Source organism: Arachis hypogaea, chromosome 16 (assembly GCF_003086295.3).
Source record: "Arachis hypogaea cultivar Tifrunner chromosome 16, arahy.Tifrunner.gnm2.J5K5, whole genome shotgun sequence".
NCBI lineage: Eukaryota > Viridiplantae > Streptophyta > Magnoliopsida > Fabales > Fabaceae > Arachis > Arachis hypogaea.
The window spans coordinates 6855533-6868941 of record NC_092051.1 but is presented as its reverse complement, the minus strand read 5'-3'; the positions used below and the strand labels follow the sequence as shown (position 1 = coordinate 6868941).

Genomic DNA, 13409 nt, shown 5'->3' with positions numbered 1-13409 from the left:
CTGAATTTGCAATTTTGATGATGACGTGTTTTTCGATTTCCATCCTATTTGCCTATATAGATCTTCTTCCTATCTTTTCCCTGCTTTGTGCTCCAATTTACCACTGCGGGTATACTAATTGTGACTGAGACTTTCGATTGGCTCTCCTCTGCTGCCTGCGCTTTGAATGAAGCTCCGACGTCGAGGGTGCACAAACATGGAAGCTTCCACTTCCTCTCCTCTGAATTTGCAATTTTGATGATGACGTGTTTTTCGATTTGCAGCCTATTTGCCTTGAAATTCGTTTCCTGCACCGAGCCCGCTCCCTTTTCTCTTGTAATCGACCTGCATTTTATACTTCTTCAAAATAAGATTTGTTATATCAATTTGATTGCATGTCTTGTCTCAATTCAAATTGTTGCTGCCGTTGAAATTTCACTCCCACCGTTTTTGAATTATTGTGTTCCTAACTTTATTATTGATTTTCCTTTTTCAATAGTTGTTGTCAACGTTGAGCTTCCATGTTGATAATACGCCGCATCTCCAATGGTGGTTGCATACTCCAGTTCTGACGAAGGTAATCTGATGCTGCCATTTTAACAACTGTGTGAGCAAGCTGGTTTCCTTCTCTGGGTGTCCAAGTTAGACCACAATTTAGTAATCTTTTTATTAGCTCTCTAATATCCTATAATATTGCTTCAGTTTCTCCAATGGAAGCATTTGATTTTACGGTTTGGATTAGTTTTAAATTGTCTGATTCAATTAATATTTTTCCCTAATCCAAATTATCAATAATAATAAGGGCTTTCCTAATAGCTATAGCTTTAGCTGTTATACTTGAATATGTACTAATTTTTCTAGAAAAGCCTAACACAATTTTTTCATTATTGTTCCTAATGACCACATATATTGCTCATTTTCCATCCTTTTTCCTAAAAGCAGTATCCACATTAGCCTTTAACCAGTCTTCCGGTGGAGTCCTCCATCTGATCAGGTGTGCTGCTCTATTTTTCTCGCTCTTCTTTTCCACAAATTGCTGGTCTGTTGTGTTCCAAAATAAATTCTCTATCAGTTTCGCTCTTTTAATTGTCCATTCTGGTTGAATATTCTGTTGCTGAAATATTTTCTGATTTCTTGTCTTCCACACCTCCCAAGCTAAAAATCTTATTCTACTTATTCTCATCTCTTGATGATCTCTTCCCTGTTTTTTTTTATTTTCTCTATATATTCCACCAACCAGTCTCCGAACGATTTTACTGAGTCTACTGTGGGTGTGCATTGACATTCAACCTCAAACCAGGTGGCTTGCGTCCATTCGCAGAGAAGTAGAGCATGCTCTATAGTTTCAATTTCCGTGTTACACATTTGGCAAATAGGACTAGCTATCAATTTCTTCTTATATAAGTTAGTATTTACGGGCAGGATATCTTGGGTTGCCTTCCATAAGAACGTTCTGATTTTTGGGGGAACTTTCATATTCCAAATCTCATTCCATAGTCCCCTTCTATCAGTGCTTGTTGAAGGACCATTTTTAGTTTTTTCTTGCGCCTCTAATATTGCTGCTTGATAACCAGTTTTGATTGTATACGTACCATCTTCTCTCCAAGGCCAATATAGAGTGTCATGCCTTTTTATTGTACTTATTGGTGTTCTCATTATGCTATCTGCTATCTCTTGTGAAAACATTGAGTAAATTTTGGTTTTGTCCCACTCGCCACTTTCATTGAGTAGTTCCTTACTTCCTTTACTTTCTTGTCATCTGCTATCCCCAAATTAAGTTCTTTTTTTCTACCCGCTGTTCAATTGTCCTTCCTTATACTAACATGAGTACCATCTCCTATACACCACTTTTCTTGTTTCCGGATCAGCTCCCTACCTTGTAAAATACTCTTCCATACCCACAAAGCATTTCTTGAAGCCTTCGTATCCCAAAAGTTCTCTCTCGGGAAATAGACAGCCTTTAGGATTTGCACCCATGTTGCATTCGGATCTTTTATAATTCTCCAAGCTTGCTTAGCCAAATAAGCTAGGTTTTGAATCTCAACATCTTTAAATCCCATCAACCCGTCTCTTTTACTTGCTGTTATAGATTTTCAGCTCTTCTAGTGTATGCCTCGCTCTTTTCCTGATGAAGCCCACTAAAATCTCGCCACTCTTGAACTCAGCCTTCTACAAAAGCCTTTCAAAAATCTAATCACATTCATCGCATAACACGGTATTGCTTGCACAACTGCTTTTATTAAAGTTTCCTTCTCTGCTTGACTTAATAGATTTTCTTTCCAACCTTCAAACTTATTTATGACCTTCTTCTCGATCCATGCTAAAGCTCTATTTTGGGACCTTCCCCAGTTGGCTGGTAGCCCCAAATATTTTTCTGGAGTATCCCATGACGCCATGCCGAGAATCTCCTTGATGTTCACTCTAGTTTGTAAAGGCACTTGATATCCAAAAGTGATTTTTGATTTGTCTAGATTGATTTTCTGACCCGAAGCTTCAGTATATTCATTCAAAACTATAATGATCTGAAAAATCTCCTCCTCCTTTGCTTCTACCAAAATGATGCAGTCATCCGCAAAAAGTAGATGAGAGATAGTGGGTGCTGTTGGTGCTCTTTTGAATCCTGAGATCCTTTCTTCTCTTTGTGCCTCACTCATTAGGACTGTTAACACCTCTGCTGCCATTATAAACAAATACGGTGATAAGGGATCGCCCTGTCGAAGTCCCCTATATGGCTTGATTTTTCTTGATAGCTCTCCATTAATTTTGCATCTATAGGTAACACTTGTAACACATGCCATCATCAACTTCACCCACCTGACTTGAAACTCGAAGGCTGTGAGGACCTTTTCTAGGAAGTCCCATTCAAGCCTATCGTAAGCCTTATTCATGTCTAGCTTAATTGCTAAATTTTTGGAACTATTTCTCCCTGTTCTGTTAAGGCTATGATAAGCCTCTTGTACTATAATGATATTGTCTTGTATGAATCTACCCCCCACAAATGCACTTTGAGTTGGCGATACAACTTTTTCCATCATCTTCTTCATTCTCTATATTAGAACTTTTGCTAAAATTTTATAGACAAAATTGCAATAGCTAATGGGTCGCAACTGGTTGAGGTTCTCTGCGTTCTTGGTCTTAGGAATTAAGACCACTGTTGTCTCGCTCACCTCTTCAGGTATATACCCACTATTGAAAAATTCCTTCATTATCGCACACACGTCGTTCTTAATGATCTCCCAGTATTTCTGATAAAACAATCCGCTCAACCCATCAGGCCCGAGTGCCTTGAGACCTCCCATGCTAAAGACAGCCTTTCTGATCTCTTCCTCTGTAACTTCTTTTAATAGCTCATCATTCATTTCTTTAGTTACCATTTTTGGAATCTTATTGATGGTTTTTTTAAAATCCTGCCCTTTTGTTGAATTGAAAAGGTTCTGAAAATGGCTCTCAATGTGCTCCATTATTTTCCATTTTCTATTCGGCCATTGTCCCGTACTATTTTTTAATTTCTCTATACGGTTCATGTCTCTTCTCTGAATAGCAGTCGCATGAAAGAATGCCGTGTTCTTGTCGCCCCATCTTAGCCATTTTATTCTAGCTCGCTGCCTCTAGAATTTTTCCTCTCGCTTCCATTGTTTTGCTATCTTTTCTTTTAGCTCTAGGATCCTTTTCTGTTGCTCTTCTGAAATTTCTGATGCTTACAATCTTCTAAATTCCTCTTTCATTCTTTGAATTTTTCTATCTGCCCTTTTAAAGGTCATCTTACTCCATGTCTTGAGTTCCTCTCAACAATTTTTAATTTTTTCCATCGTCTTACTCCAATTATTTCCATTTGATTTCTCCTTACTCCAACTTTTGATAACTACTTTCTCACAATCTTCGTGATCGACCCAATACGATTCATACTTAAAGCTCTTCCCTGATTTGTTAACTAACACTCGTATTGGATCTTGACTAATGTTATCCATTACAGGTCACAAGCCCAATAATTCATACACACAACATAGCCGCCGCCCCATTCTTCCCACCGGTCAATTGGGCATTGGCCAACTTGGATAAATTCCTACTCACCATTCTTATGTCACCACTCACCATATCATTCTTAATCTTAAATTTTTAGACTTAAAAACTAAAATTAATAGAAACCTATTATAGTATTCTGTTTCTTTTAACTCTATATTTTTTAGTTTCTGTTTGGAAATTTCTATTCTTGCATGTTATGCTGATCACTAGCATGGTTCATCTTATAATTCACTTCTTGATGAAATTATTATAATTAATTATTACACGTTATTTATTAACTTGCATTCAAGATCTATATATGTCCTGTGTCCACATAAAAGATACTAACTCTATGATATAATAAAAAGTTGCGTAAATCTTTTGTTGGAAAACCTATTACCAATAAGAAATAAAATATATCTATCATTACCATGCTGAAATTAAATATTAATTCATTTTTATTTTTGCCTACGAAATACCTACGTTGTTTACCTAACAGAATTCTTCGTGATAATCTACAAAATTGCCAAACAATTGATTGTTTCCATTCTTTTCCCCCAATCCTTCAATCCTGCAATACTAATAATTAATAGTTTTGATTTGTAATTAAATATAATGTTACTTATATTATATATATTAGTCAACTATTCATTAGAATAATATAATTTATATAATATGAAGTACTATATATTTATGATTTTTCATTCTGACCTGTAAATAAACTTTTAATAAAATTAAATTATTAAAAATTTAATTATTTTATTGGTCCTTATAATTTTATAAAATTTTTATTTTTTTTTTCAGTTGAGTCCTTGCACTAAATTTTTTTAATTGGGTCCCTACATTTTTTTTTTCTTTTTATTTGAGTTCCTACACCAATTTTCTTTTTTTAGTTGAGTTCCTATAAAATTAAGTTAATTACTGCTCAAATAGACCTAATTAAAAAAAATTAATGCAGGAACCCAATAAAAAAAAAATATATATATATATATATATATATATATATATATATATAAACTTAATTAAATTTTTTACAAAACTATAAGAACCAACAGAATAATTAAACCATTATTAAACTGCTAATATGTATCAAAAGCAATATGCCAATTGAAAACAAAACTTCTGGCTTTTCTACATGTTTAAAGGCTAGATGATTAATTAGCATTTACTATTTAGTGGTTAAACCGTTTACGATTTTGTTTTTTGGACGCAAAAGCTGTGTGTTTGAGTGAACGAAAAAAGCATAATTCTTGGGTAGACATATATAAGGCAAAAAAAAACATTTTCGAATTTGGATAATGCTAAGTAGACAAAAAAAAACAGCCAAAATTTGTTTTATTTAGCATTAATTAATTATCGCAACAATTAATAAATGTTAAATAAAGTAAGTTATGGTTGTTTTTGGTTGATTTTCTTTGGTTACCAAACATTTCCGAATTCTTGGTAGCAAAATATATCTACATATATAAGCGATCAATTGGGAAGAGACAAAAAATACAGTCAGAACTTGTCTTATTTAGCATTTATTAATTGTCGCAACAATTAATAAATGCTAAATAAGGCAAGTTATGACTGTTTTTGGCTAATTTTCTTTGGTTACCAAACATTTTTCGAGAAAACATATACTAATTGTTAATTAACAAATACATCAAATTCTTATGTTTTAATTACATATACAAGAGTATTGCTCATAAGCTAATTATATTAAAGAATATACAATAACCAAATAAAGCACTTTCAAATGAGATTTAATTTTTTCAAAAATATAATGTTATAGACAAATACTAAGAGACAATTAGAATTTATAAATAAAAATATTTTATTATTTATAGATAAAAATATTTATTTGTGAATTAATTTTTTTATTCTAATAATTTAATAACATACTTTATCTCATATTTTTAAGTATTGATGGTTAATTAATGATAAAAAATAATAAATTTTAATAATTCTCTAATATTATTTTTCAATATTATATATACACACAAATTAAAAATTAACTACTAAATTAATTATTATTATTATTATTATTATTATATATATATAAACTCATTTTTAATGGAGATTTTATATTTTAACACTCATTCTATATGAATAACTAACTTAATAATTCATTTTTTTGTGTATATCTAACCTTTGTTATAATTGTTTCCTGTTTTTATATCTTTTCTCACAAAAAGCAGAAGCCAAGTGAGGTATAAGAGTATTCTCTCTCTCTCTCTCTCTCTCTCTCTCTCTCTCTCTCTCTCTCTCTCTCTCTCATATTTCTACGATGGAAAGCAAGCTTCGAAAGGTTGATAGTAATGAGAATGAGATATGCATAGGTGATTATTCTTCTTCCCTAGCCATGCACAAGGATTCCAAAACAATATCGAAAACAAGGACTAAGAACCCTAAGATACGCATAATTCACATGTTTCCTCCGCAGATAATCAAGACAGAAGCTCAGAACTTCCGGGAACTGGTTCAGAGGATAACCGGGAAACCACCAACAACCACTCATGAAAACTGTTGCAACATTCAGAAGAAGCCACCAACTATATCCTCATCAGAAGAAGAAGTAGTTTGTGGCGGTGGTTACTTGGGAGGCTTCTCTGATTTGGAACAAAGCTTTATTTCTGAGCTTCCAATGCTTCCCTTCGATATATAGGGTTAATTAATTACCTTCATGCATCTTCAACTTCCTATATATATGTTTTTCTTTTTAGGTCCTGAACTTCACAAAATAACTTGTACGGATCAATTCCTCCGTCCAAATGCCTCCGTCAGGACTGATCTCTCTAAATATCTCCGTCAGGGATTGATCCGTCAAAGCTTTGTGAAGGTCAGAAATTTAAAAGTATTTTTCAATGGTTAAGAACGAAAATGTCTACGGAAAAAAAGGTCAAGCACCTATTATTGTTGCAAACATTTCAGTTAGCAATGTCGTCATGTTTATGTGTGAGATTGACAAAATTATATCATGTAAAAATAGAGATATGTATAAGATAAGCAAAATTATTTGATGAATGATGACCCAATTCTTATTGTGATTTCACTATTTGTAAACTTGCATTTGGTTTGTCTAATTTCTGGCAAACGAACCAAGAACGTGCAAAGACCAACATTAGATAAATATAAATGCTAATTTAATTACTTACCTTGCAAGACTTATTTATAATGACTTTATTACATATCTATCGACAAACAAGTATTCCTATTGGTTCATTAGTTTTTAGACGTGACACTTGACCACATAGACGTGGAATTATCTATAAATAATAAGGAATTTTTATAGTATATATCCCGGCAAATGGCTAATTAAGTCAAGCTAAAGATAATTAACTTAGACATACATTTGTTATTCTCCTAAAAAATGTAATGCAAAAAAGCTAATCTGTGTATACAGTATATAATAAAGATACGAAAATGTATAATTTTTGTAAAATATTTTTTATTGTTAGAACTAAATAATGTTAATTAATCCTAATTATACTTCAACATTTATCATATATGGTATAAGAAAATTTGTTATCTTAATTACTTTTATATTATGTAATATTACATATATTTTATAGATTAATAGTATACATAACCAGCTTTTAGGTATTTAATTAGAATGGCAAGTTGTCTACAAAATTCATGAATATTGTCTCTGTTTGTTGGCTAACAATGTATAGAGTCCTAATTTGACAATTATCACTTTATCAGACTATAGTAATTTAGATATTTCCATTGTTGTAGTAACACATATAATAATATATTAAAACTAACGTGTTACAGTTAAATTAAATAAAGGACACATGATTGAGGGGCGGCTATGAGAAACCTATCCATTTGGCTGTGTGGGAAGTAATAAGTACGTTGACTTGAAGAAGTTACCCTCCTTCATTGACATACTTTATTAGGCATTAGCAAATTGAAGTACTAATTTAATTATTTGAGCCTATATCTTAAAGAATTTAATAACATAATTAACGGTGTAACAGTTAGTTCATTAACCCGTCTATAGATAGGCATTTACTCAAAAAATAATAATAATAATACTACCATAATGATTAGGGGTGTTCAAATCCAAACCGATTCAAATTAAACTGCTCATCAAATCCGATCTAAACCGAAAACCGATTAAAACCGCATTAATTCGGATTTGATTGAATTTTATTCTACTTTTCATAACTGATCCAATCAAATCCAAACCGCACAATGTACTATAATATTATCATTTTATTATTATATTTACAATTATATTTATAACATGTTCAATTTGTTATACATTTTTCTATTATTCATGTATTATTATTATTAATAAATATTTTATGTTCAAAATATTATTTATTTATTTTAACTAACCTATAATTTTATTTCTATTGTTATGTTATCGTTGGCTTTTTAAGATATTGTTAAGACTTGTTATGTCATTGTTGATTTTTTAAAATTTAATATTGAGACTTGTTATATGTATTTAATTTTTTTTATTTAAAAAATTACAAATTCAAACTGATCCAAAACGCACATACCCTTAAAACCGAACCGAACTGCACCGCGAACACCTCTAATAATGATAATATCAAAATGGAGATGCGGGGGATCGAACCCCGTGCCTCTCGCATGCAAAGCGAGCGCTCTACCATTTGAGCTACATCCCCGTTGAATGTCCGACCAGAATCAATAATAAATAACGAATGTAGCGATCGGTGTTTATATTGAAGTTCGACATCTCCCTGGTCTCTTCAGAGAGCGCCGCCAGCTGAGTCGATTTCGAATTTGAGAGTGCGCGAACTCTTTTTCCCGCCATTGCCATGGGAATGGACTCTGAGAAGAACAGCCTCTGCAGATTGCAATGCTCCTATGCTTCCTTGGTTCACTTCTCTTCTCTTTTCTCTTTGTTCTATTTTTCTTCAGTACTCAGAGTTTCTCTTAGCTTAATTTGAATTTGGATTTGGGTTTAAGGATGAAGTGTTCGAAATTGGGAAGGAGACTTACAGGGGGCAGCAATACAGCCAGATATACTTCGCTCGGCTTCACTTGATGCGCACTCTCTTGTATTCCCTCGTCTCCCAATGGAAACCCCAAACCCCTGGTTCGTAACCCTTGCTTTCAATTTAGGGTTTTTGTTTGTTTGTTTGTTTGTTTTTTTTTTTTTTTTTATTTGGTTTAGGTCTCATTTAGTTCATGCTTTGTTTGGTGCAGTGTGCACTGTGTTGGGATTGGAACAGGGAAAAGAGTGTGTCATTGTTGGAACCCTCTATAAACACATGAAGCTCAAACCTTGCATACTTGATGAGTATTCTAAGGAGGTAGGGGGATTTTTATTTTTCACTTCTTGTCTTAGGGGGGAAAAATTGTATTTTTTTATTTGATTTTTGTGTGAATTTTATACTTTCTGTGTATGCAAATTGACAATGATGTGCTTCAATGGCAATTTATATACAGAGATCTGCGGTTCCACTTGTTAGGCCTCATAACTTCATGCACGACGATGATTATCTAGTGTTGGAGGATGAAAGCGGGAGAGTTAAGCTTGGCGGGGATCTCATATCGCCTTCTGTGTTTGTAACAGGTATGTAATTATAAACAGATTATCTTAATCGGGTATGGTAGGATGGTGATTCAACTTCTGAAACACTAGCACATTCGTTGTTATGCTATTGGCTTTGTTTCATTTTTTCTATGCTTTGAGATCCAAGCTAAATTTTTGGCTACTTATGATATCCGCTTTTTTAGTAATGCGACTTGCCTGCCATACAAATTATTCTTTTTGGCAGATGATGATATTGTAATGACATCATCTGTTACAGGAATTGTGGTTGCCTTACATGGAAAGGAAACGGGGGCAGGTGATTTTTCGGTTTTGGAAGTCCTAGAAGCTGGCCTACCACCACAGATAGAATTCCCTCTTAAATCAAGTATTACTTCTCTATCTTTTACATGTACGGTGGTGCTAATCTAGTGAAGCACATGCCTAGAATATGTGTCTCTGTTTATGTGCATGTGTTTTTCTTTTTCAATTATTATTATTCTGGATCTTACCCTCATATGGTAGGCTTTAATTTTGCATTAAGATTGATGAATTGGATCTACATGGACTAGCATCCCACTCCTGTGAGAATTGCTGTTTGAGTTGCCTTTTTGTTTGTTTTTCCAGCATAGATGCTTTACACTTATCAATCATAGTCACAATCATAGATGCCTTTCTACTTCAATTCTCTTAACATGGTCTGCTTTCTTTTGGTGCAATATTTAACATTTGCTGCAAGTTTAAGAAACTGACTTCTCAACTTGCCTATTGCATTATTAAACCTTAACAAGTCATCTGTTGTCATAATGATAATTTGCTGCTTGCTTATGCTTCACGTTCTTGCTTTTGTTAAGATGCTGATGATCAATAACAGCCTTGCCATTCTTTACACTTACTGTGCATCTTTAGTGCTCATTTCTTCAATTTTGATTATTAACAATTTGAAATTTCATTCTATTTTGGATTCAACAGGGGAAGACAAATACATTGTTCTTGTGTCTGGATTAAATGTGGGGAGCAGTGATTCTAATCCTCTTCAGCTTCAGCTTTTCATTGATCATATTACAGGGCATTTAGGAGATGAAAAGGTTTACCTGATTCTTCTCCCAGAACTCTCATGCTGATAATCATGCAACATTCAAAGTTTTAACTTGTTAAAATGACAATTGAACAGGAGCAAAGTATTGCATCTCAAATTGTTCATGTTGTCATTGCTGGAAATTCTATTGGCATACCACGTGGACTTGTTAATGGACAGGTATTGTTGTTATAGCAGAATCGTTCCCTACTTCTGTGCATTTACTACTAGGGAAAAGAATATTACAGTTACAAACATTTGTAATACAATTGTACAATGTTTGCTGTTTAACACTCTAATGGTTATAAAATTTATAATAATAAAGACTCATAACTCTGATATCTCAACTGTTGTTAACATTTTCATGAATCCGTTTGTTTTCTACTTTGGTTTCCTGTGATGATGTCTTCTTCCTTTCCAAGTTCAAACATTATACACACTATAAGCCAAAACATCTCATGCTTTATTTTCCCCCTTTATTTTTTTTTTTTCCTGTTGGTGTTGACATATGGGTGCTGTAGACTGCTCCAATTGCTGAATTTGTTGAGGTATTTTCTTTAATATTTGCAGAATTTGGCTTCAAAGGATCTCTCAAGGATTGCTGAACCAATAAAGGAACTGGATATTTTATTGAATCAGGTTTCATTTTTATTATTTTGATTCTTATATCATTGTCATTGTTATCCCAAATGAAAATTGCTTAAGTTTTACTTATGTTTGTTTAGATTGCAGCTGGTTTGCCTTTGGATATCATGCCAGGACCCAACGACCCTGCTAATTTCTCATTACCACAGCAGGTTTTCATGTTTTCTTTCAAGATAAATATGCTTTATGTTTATATAATATGTTAGGTGTTGTTTGGCTGTAATACTAAGAGTTTTACTTTCAGCCATTGCATAGATGCCTTTTTCCTGGTTCGGCAGCTTATAACACCTTTAGATCTTGTACAAATCCTCATTCTTTTGAGATTGATAATATCAGGTGAGTAGGCTATAAAATCACAAACCTATTACTGTCTTTGACTCTGAATCTACTATCTACAATACATTTAACATGTTTTGGCATTTCTTTTAGGTTTCTTGGCACGTCAGGTCAGAATGTAGACGATCTTGAGAAGTATTCTGATGCAAAAGATAAACTTGAATTCATGGAAAGGACACTAAGGTGGAGGCATATAGCACCTACAGCACCTAATACTCTAGGTATGCATAATGTGTACTTCAATGCAACTGTAATATAAACGTTTCTGGAAGGTTGAACCTTTGGCAATCATATTTCACATGCTATTTCTGAAGAAAACTAGAGTTAAAAATTCCAAATGAAGTTAACATTTTGATGTTTATTGCTGTCTTCCAGGATGCTATCCTTATACTGATAGTGATCCCTTCTTCATTGAGAGCTGTCCTCATGTGTACTTTGTTGGCAATCAGAATAAATATGAATCTCGTGTCATAAAGGGTATTTTTATTCTAGATCTATGGTGCAGAAATAAATGTTCTATGATTTGCTTTTACTATATCTTGCCCCTTTCTGACACTCATTAGCTTTCATGTTGATTGCAGGATCTGAAGGGCAGTTTGTGAGACTCATAAGCGTCCCGAAATTCAGTGAATCTGGCGTTGCAGTTGTGGTGAGCTCAGTTTTTACACTACTCTTAAAGATGGCTTTTTCATACTTATGTTGCTTCCATAAGCACATTAATAACTTGTCTTTTGTGCTTGAGAAGACATTTGCTGTCTTGACAATGTAATAGTTAAAGTAACCTTTGACATGATGTCAAATTGATAATGAACTGGAAATGTGGTTCTTAGAAATAACATATGTTATCTTTCCACATGCTTTTCTCCCTTTTATTATTTAATGAAGCAATTTTAAAGTTCCATCATAAAAGAAGCACATGAAATGAATTTTATTTTGTTCCTCTAATATATATACGTAAAGGTTTTATGTAAAGAATATAAAAAAAAGTTATGTTGAAATCTTCCTCATTTTTGCAGGTAAATTTGAGGGATCTTGAATGCCATGCTCTCAGTTTTGGAACTCAATTCAGCTCATAAGAATGTAGACTGAAGTTGTGGTAAGTAAATATACCTAATTTTTACAGAGTGAATTATGATTTCTCTCTTTAAAACAGGCAACTGTTCTGTAGTTGACATCTGTTTTTTGGGGATACTCTTGTCTGCATTTGAGCTGAATTGTAAATCCAGTAATCATTATTGTTGTAGTATTCTGTTCCGGCTCAAACTTGATATCCTTGAGACAAAATAGCATTGTGTCATGACCAGAAGCTGAGCTTTACTTAAAATTTGTAGTGTATTGCCAAATTCATCCTTATTCACTTCCATGCATAAGTTTTCCTGCCACTAGTATTAGTTAATAGTCTTACTTTCTAAGAGCTTCTTTGTGTTTTAAGGTTCCTAGAAATATGCGTTTACATCTTAGGAATGATAATAAAAGTTTCTTGTCTTGTATAATTCAGGTTATGGGAAATTTGTTGAATGCCTGCCATCTGTCTGTATCTTCAAGATGGATCGAAGACCTGAAAATTAAGGCTTAAAGTTGATGAGGGCTTTCTTCCTCCATTTCTTGGGTGTATATCATAATTTTTGTATATCCTAGTATAATATATTGACCTGTTTGTGTAATTTTTTTTCTAATTATCTAATTTTCTCGTTGTAACATATTCGGGCATTTTGTTTTGACAAAAAAATTCTTGAAATATTTAAATTTTGCTCTAGTCTCTAGGTTTTTTCCCAGACCATGACATATTTAAGTCCTGCCACTTGATGAATCGTTTTGCAGTAGTAGAGAAAATATTTATTATTATTGGTTTATGCTGAATTGTATAAA

The 13409-nt window shown here is 33.1% G+C and overlaps 1 protein-coding gene, 1 long non-coding RNA gene and 1 other non-coding gene across 3 annotated transcripts; 2 read left to right on the top strand and 1 right to left on the bottom strand.

Moving 5' to 3' along the window:
- Positions 1-6194: 6194 nt before the first annotated feature.
- On the top strand, positions 6195-6986 carry LOC112758149 (uncharacterized). The gene is made up of 2 exons (XR_011873497.1): positions 6195-6305; positions 6410-6986. It is a non-coding gene; the product is annotated as an uncharacterized lncRNA (long non-coding RNA).
- Positions 6987-8536: 1550 nt separating this feature from the next.
- On the bottom strand, positions 8537-8609 carry TRNAA-UGC (transfer RNA alanine (anticodon UGC)). Its single transcript has one exon. It is a non-coding gene; the product is annotated as a tRNA-Ala (tRNA).
- Positions 8610-8660: 51 nt separating this feature from the next.
- LOC112758213 (DNA polymerase delta small subunit) lies at positions 8661-13393 on the top strand. Its single transcript, XM_025806822.3, has 15 exons — positions 8661-8822; positions 8914-9043; positions 9154-9260; positions 9397-9523; positions 9762-9869; positions 10454-10569; positions 10656-10739; positions 11130-11198; positions 11285-11356; positions 11449-11540; positions 11634-11761; positions 11916-12017; positions 12122-12189; positions 12557-12636; positions 13039-13393. The coding sequence occupies exons 1-14, from the start codon at positions 8763-8765 to the stop codon at positions 12614-12616; spliced, it is 1323 nt and encodes a 440-aa protein (XP_025662607.1). The 5' UTR covers positions 8661-8762; the 3' UTR covers positions 12617-12636; positions 13039-13393.
- Positions 13394-13409: the final 16 nt, after the last annotated feature.

Excerpts from the sequence above, each read along its gene's own strand:
- LOC112758213 (XM_025806822.3), top strand. The coding sequence starts at position 8,763 with ATGGGAATGGACTCTGAGAAGAACAGCCTCTGCAGATTGCAATGCTCC. Across the intron at positions 9,524-9,761 it reads GCCTTCTGTGTTTGTAACAG|GAATTGTGGTTGCCTTACAT; the intron begins GTATGTAATTAT and ends CATCTGTTACAG. Across the intron at positions 10,570-10,655 it reads GGCATTTAGGAGATGAAAAG|GAGCAAAGTATTGCATCTCA; the intron begins GTTTACCTGATT and ends ACAATTGAACAG.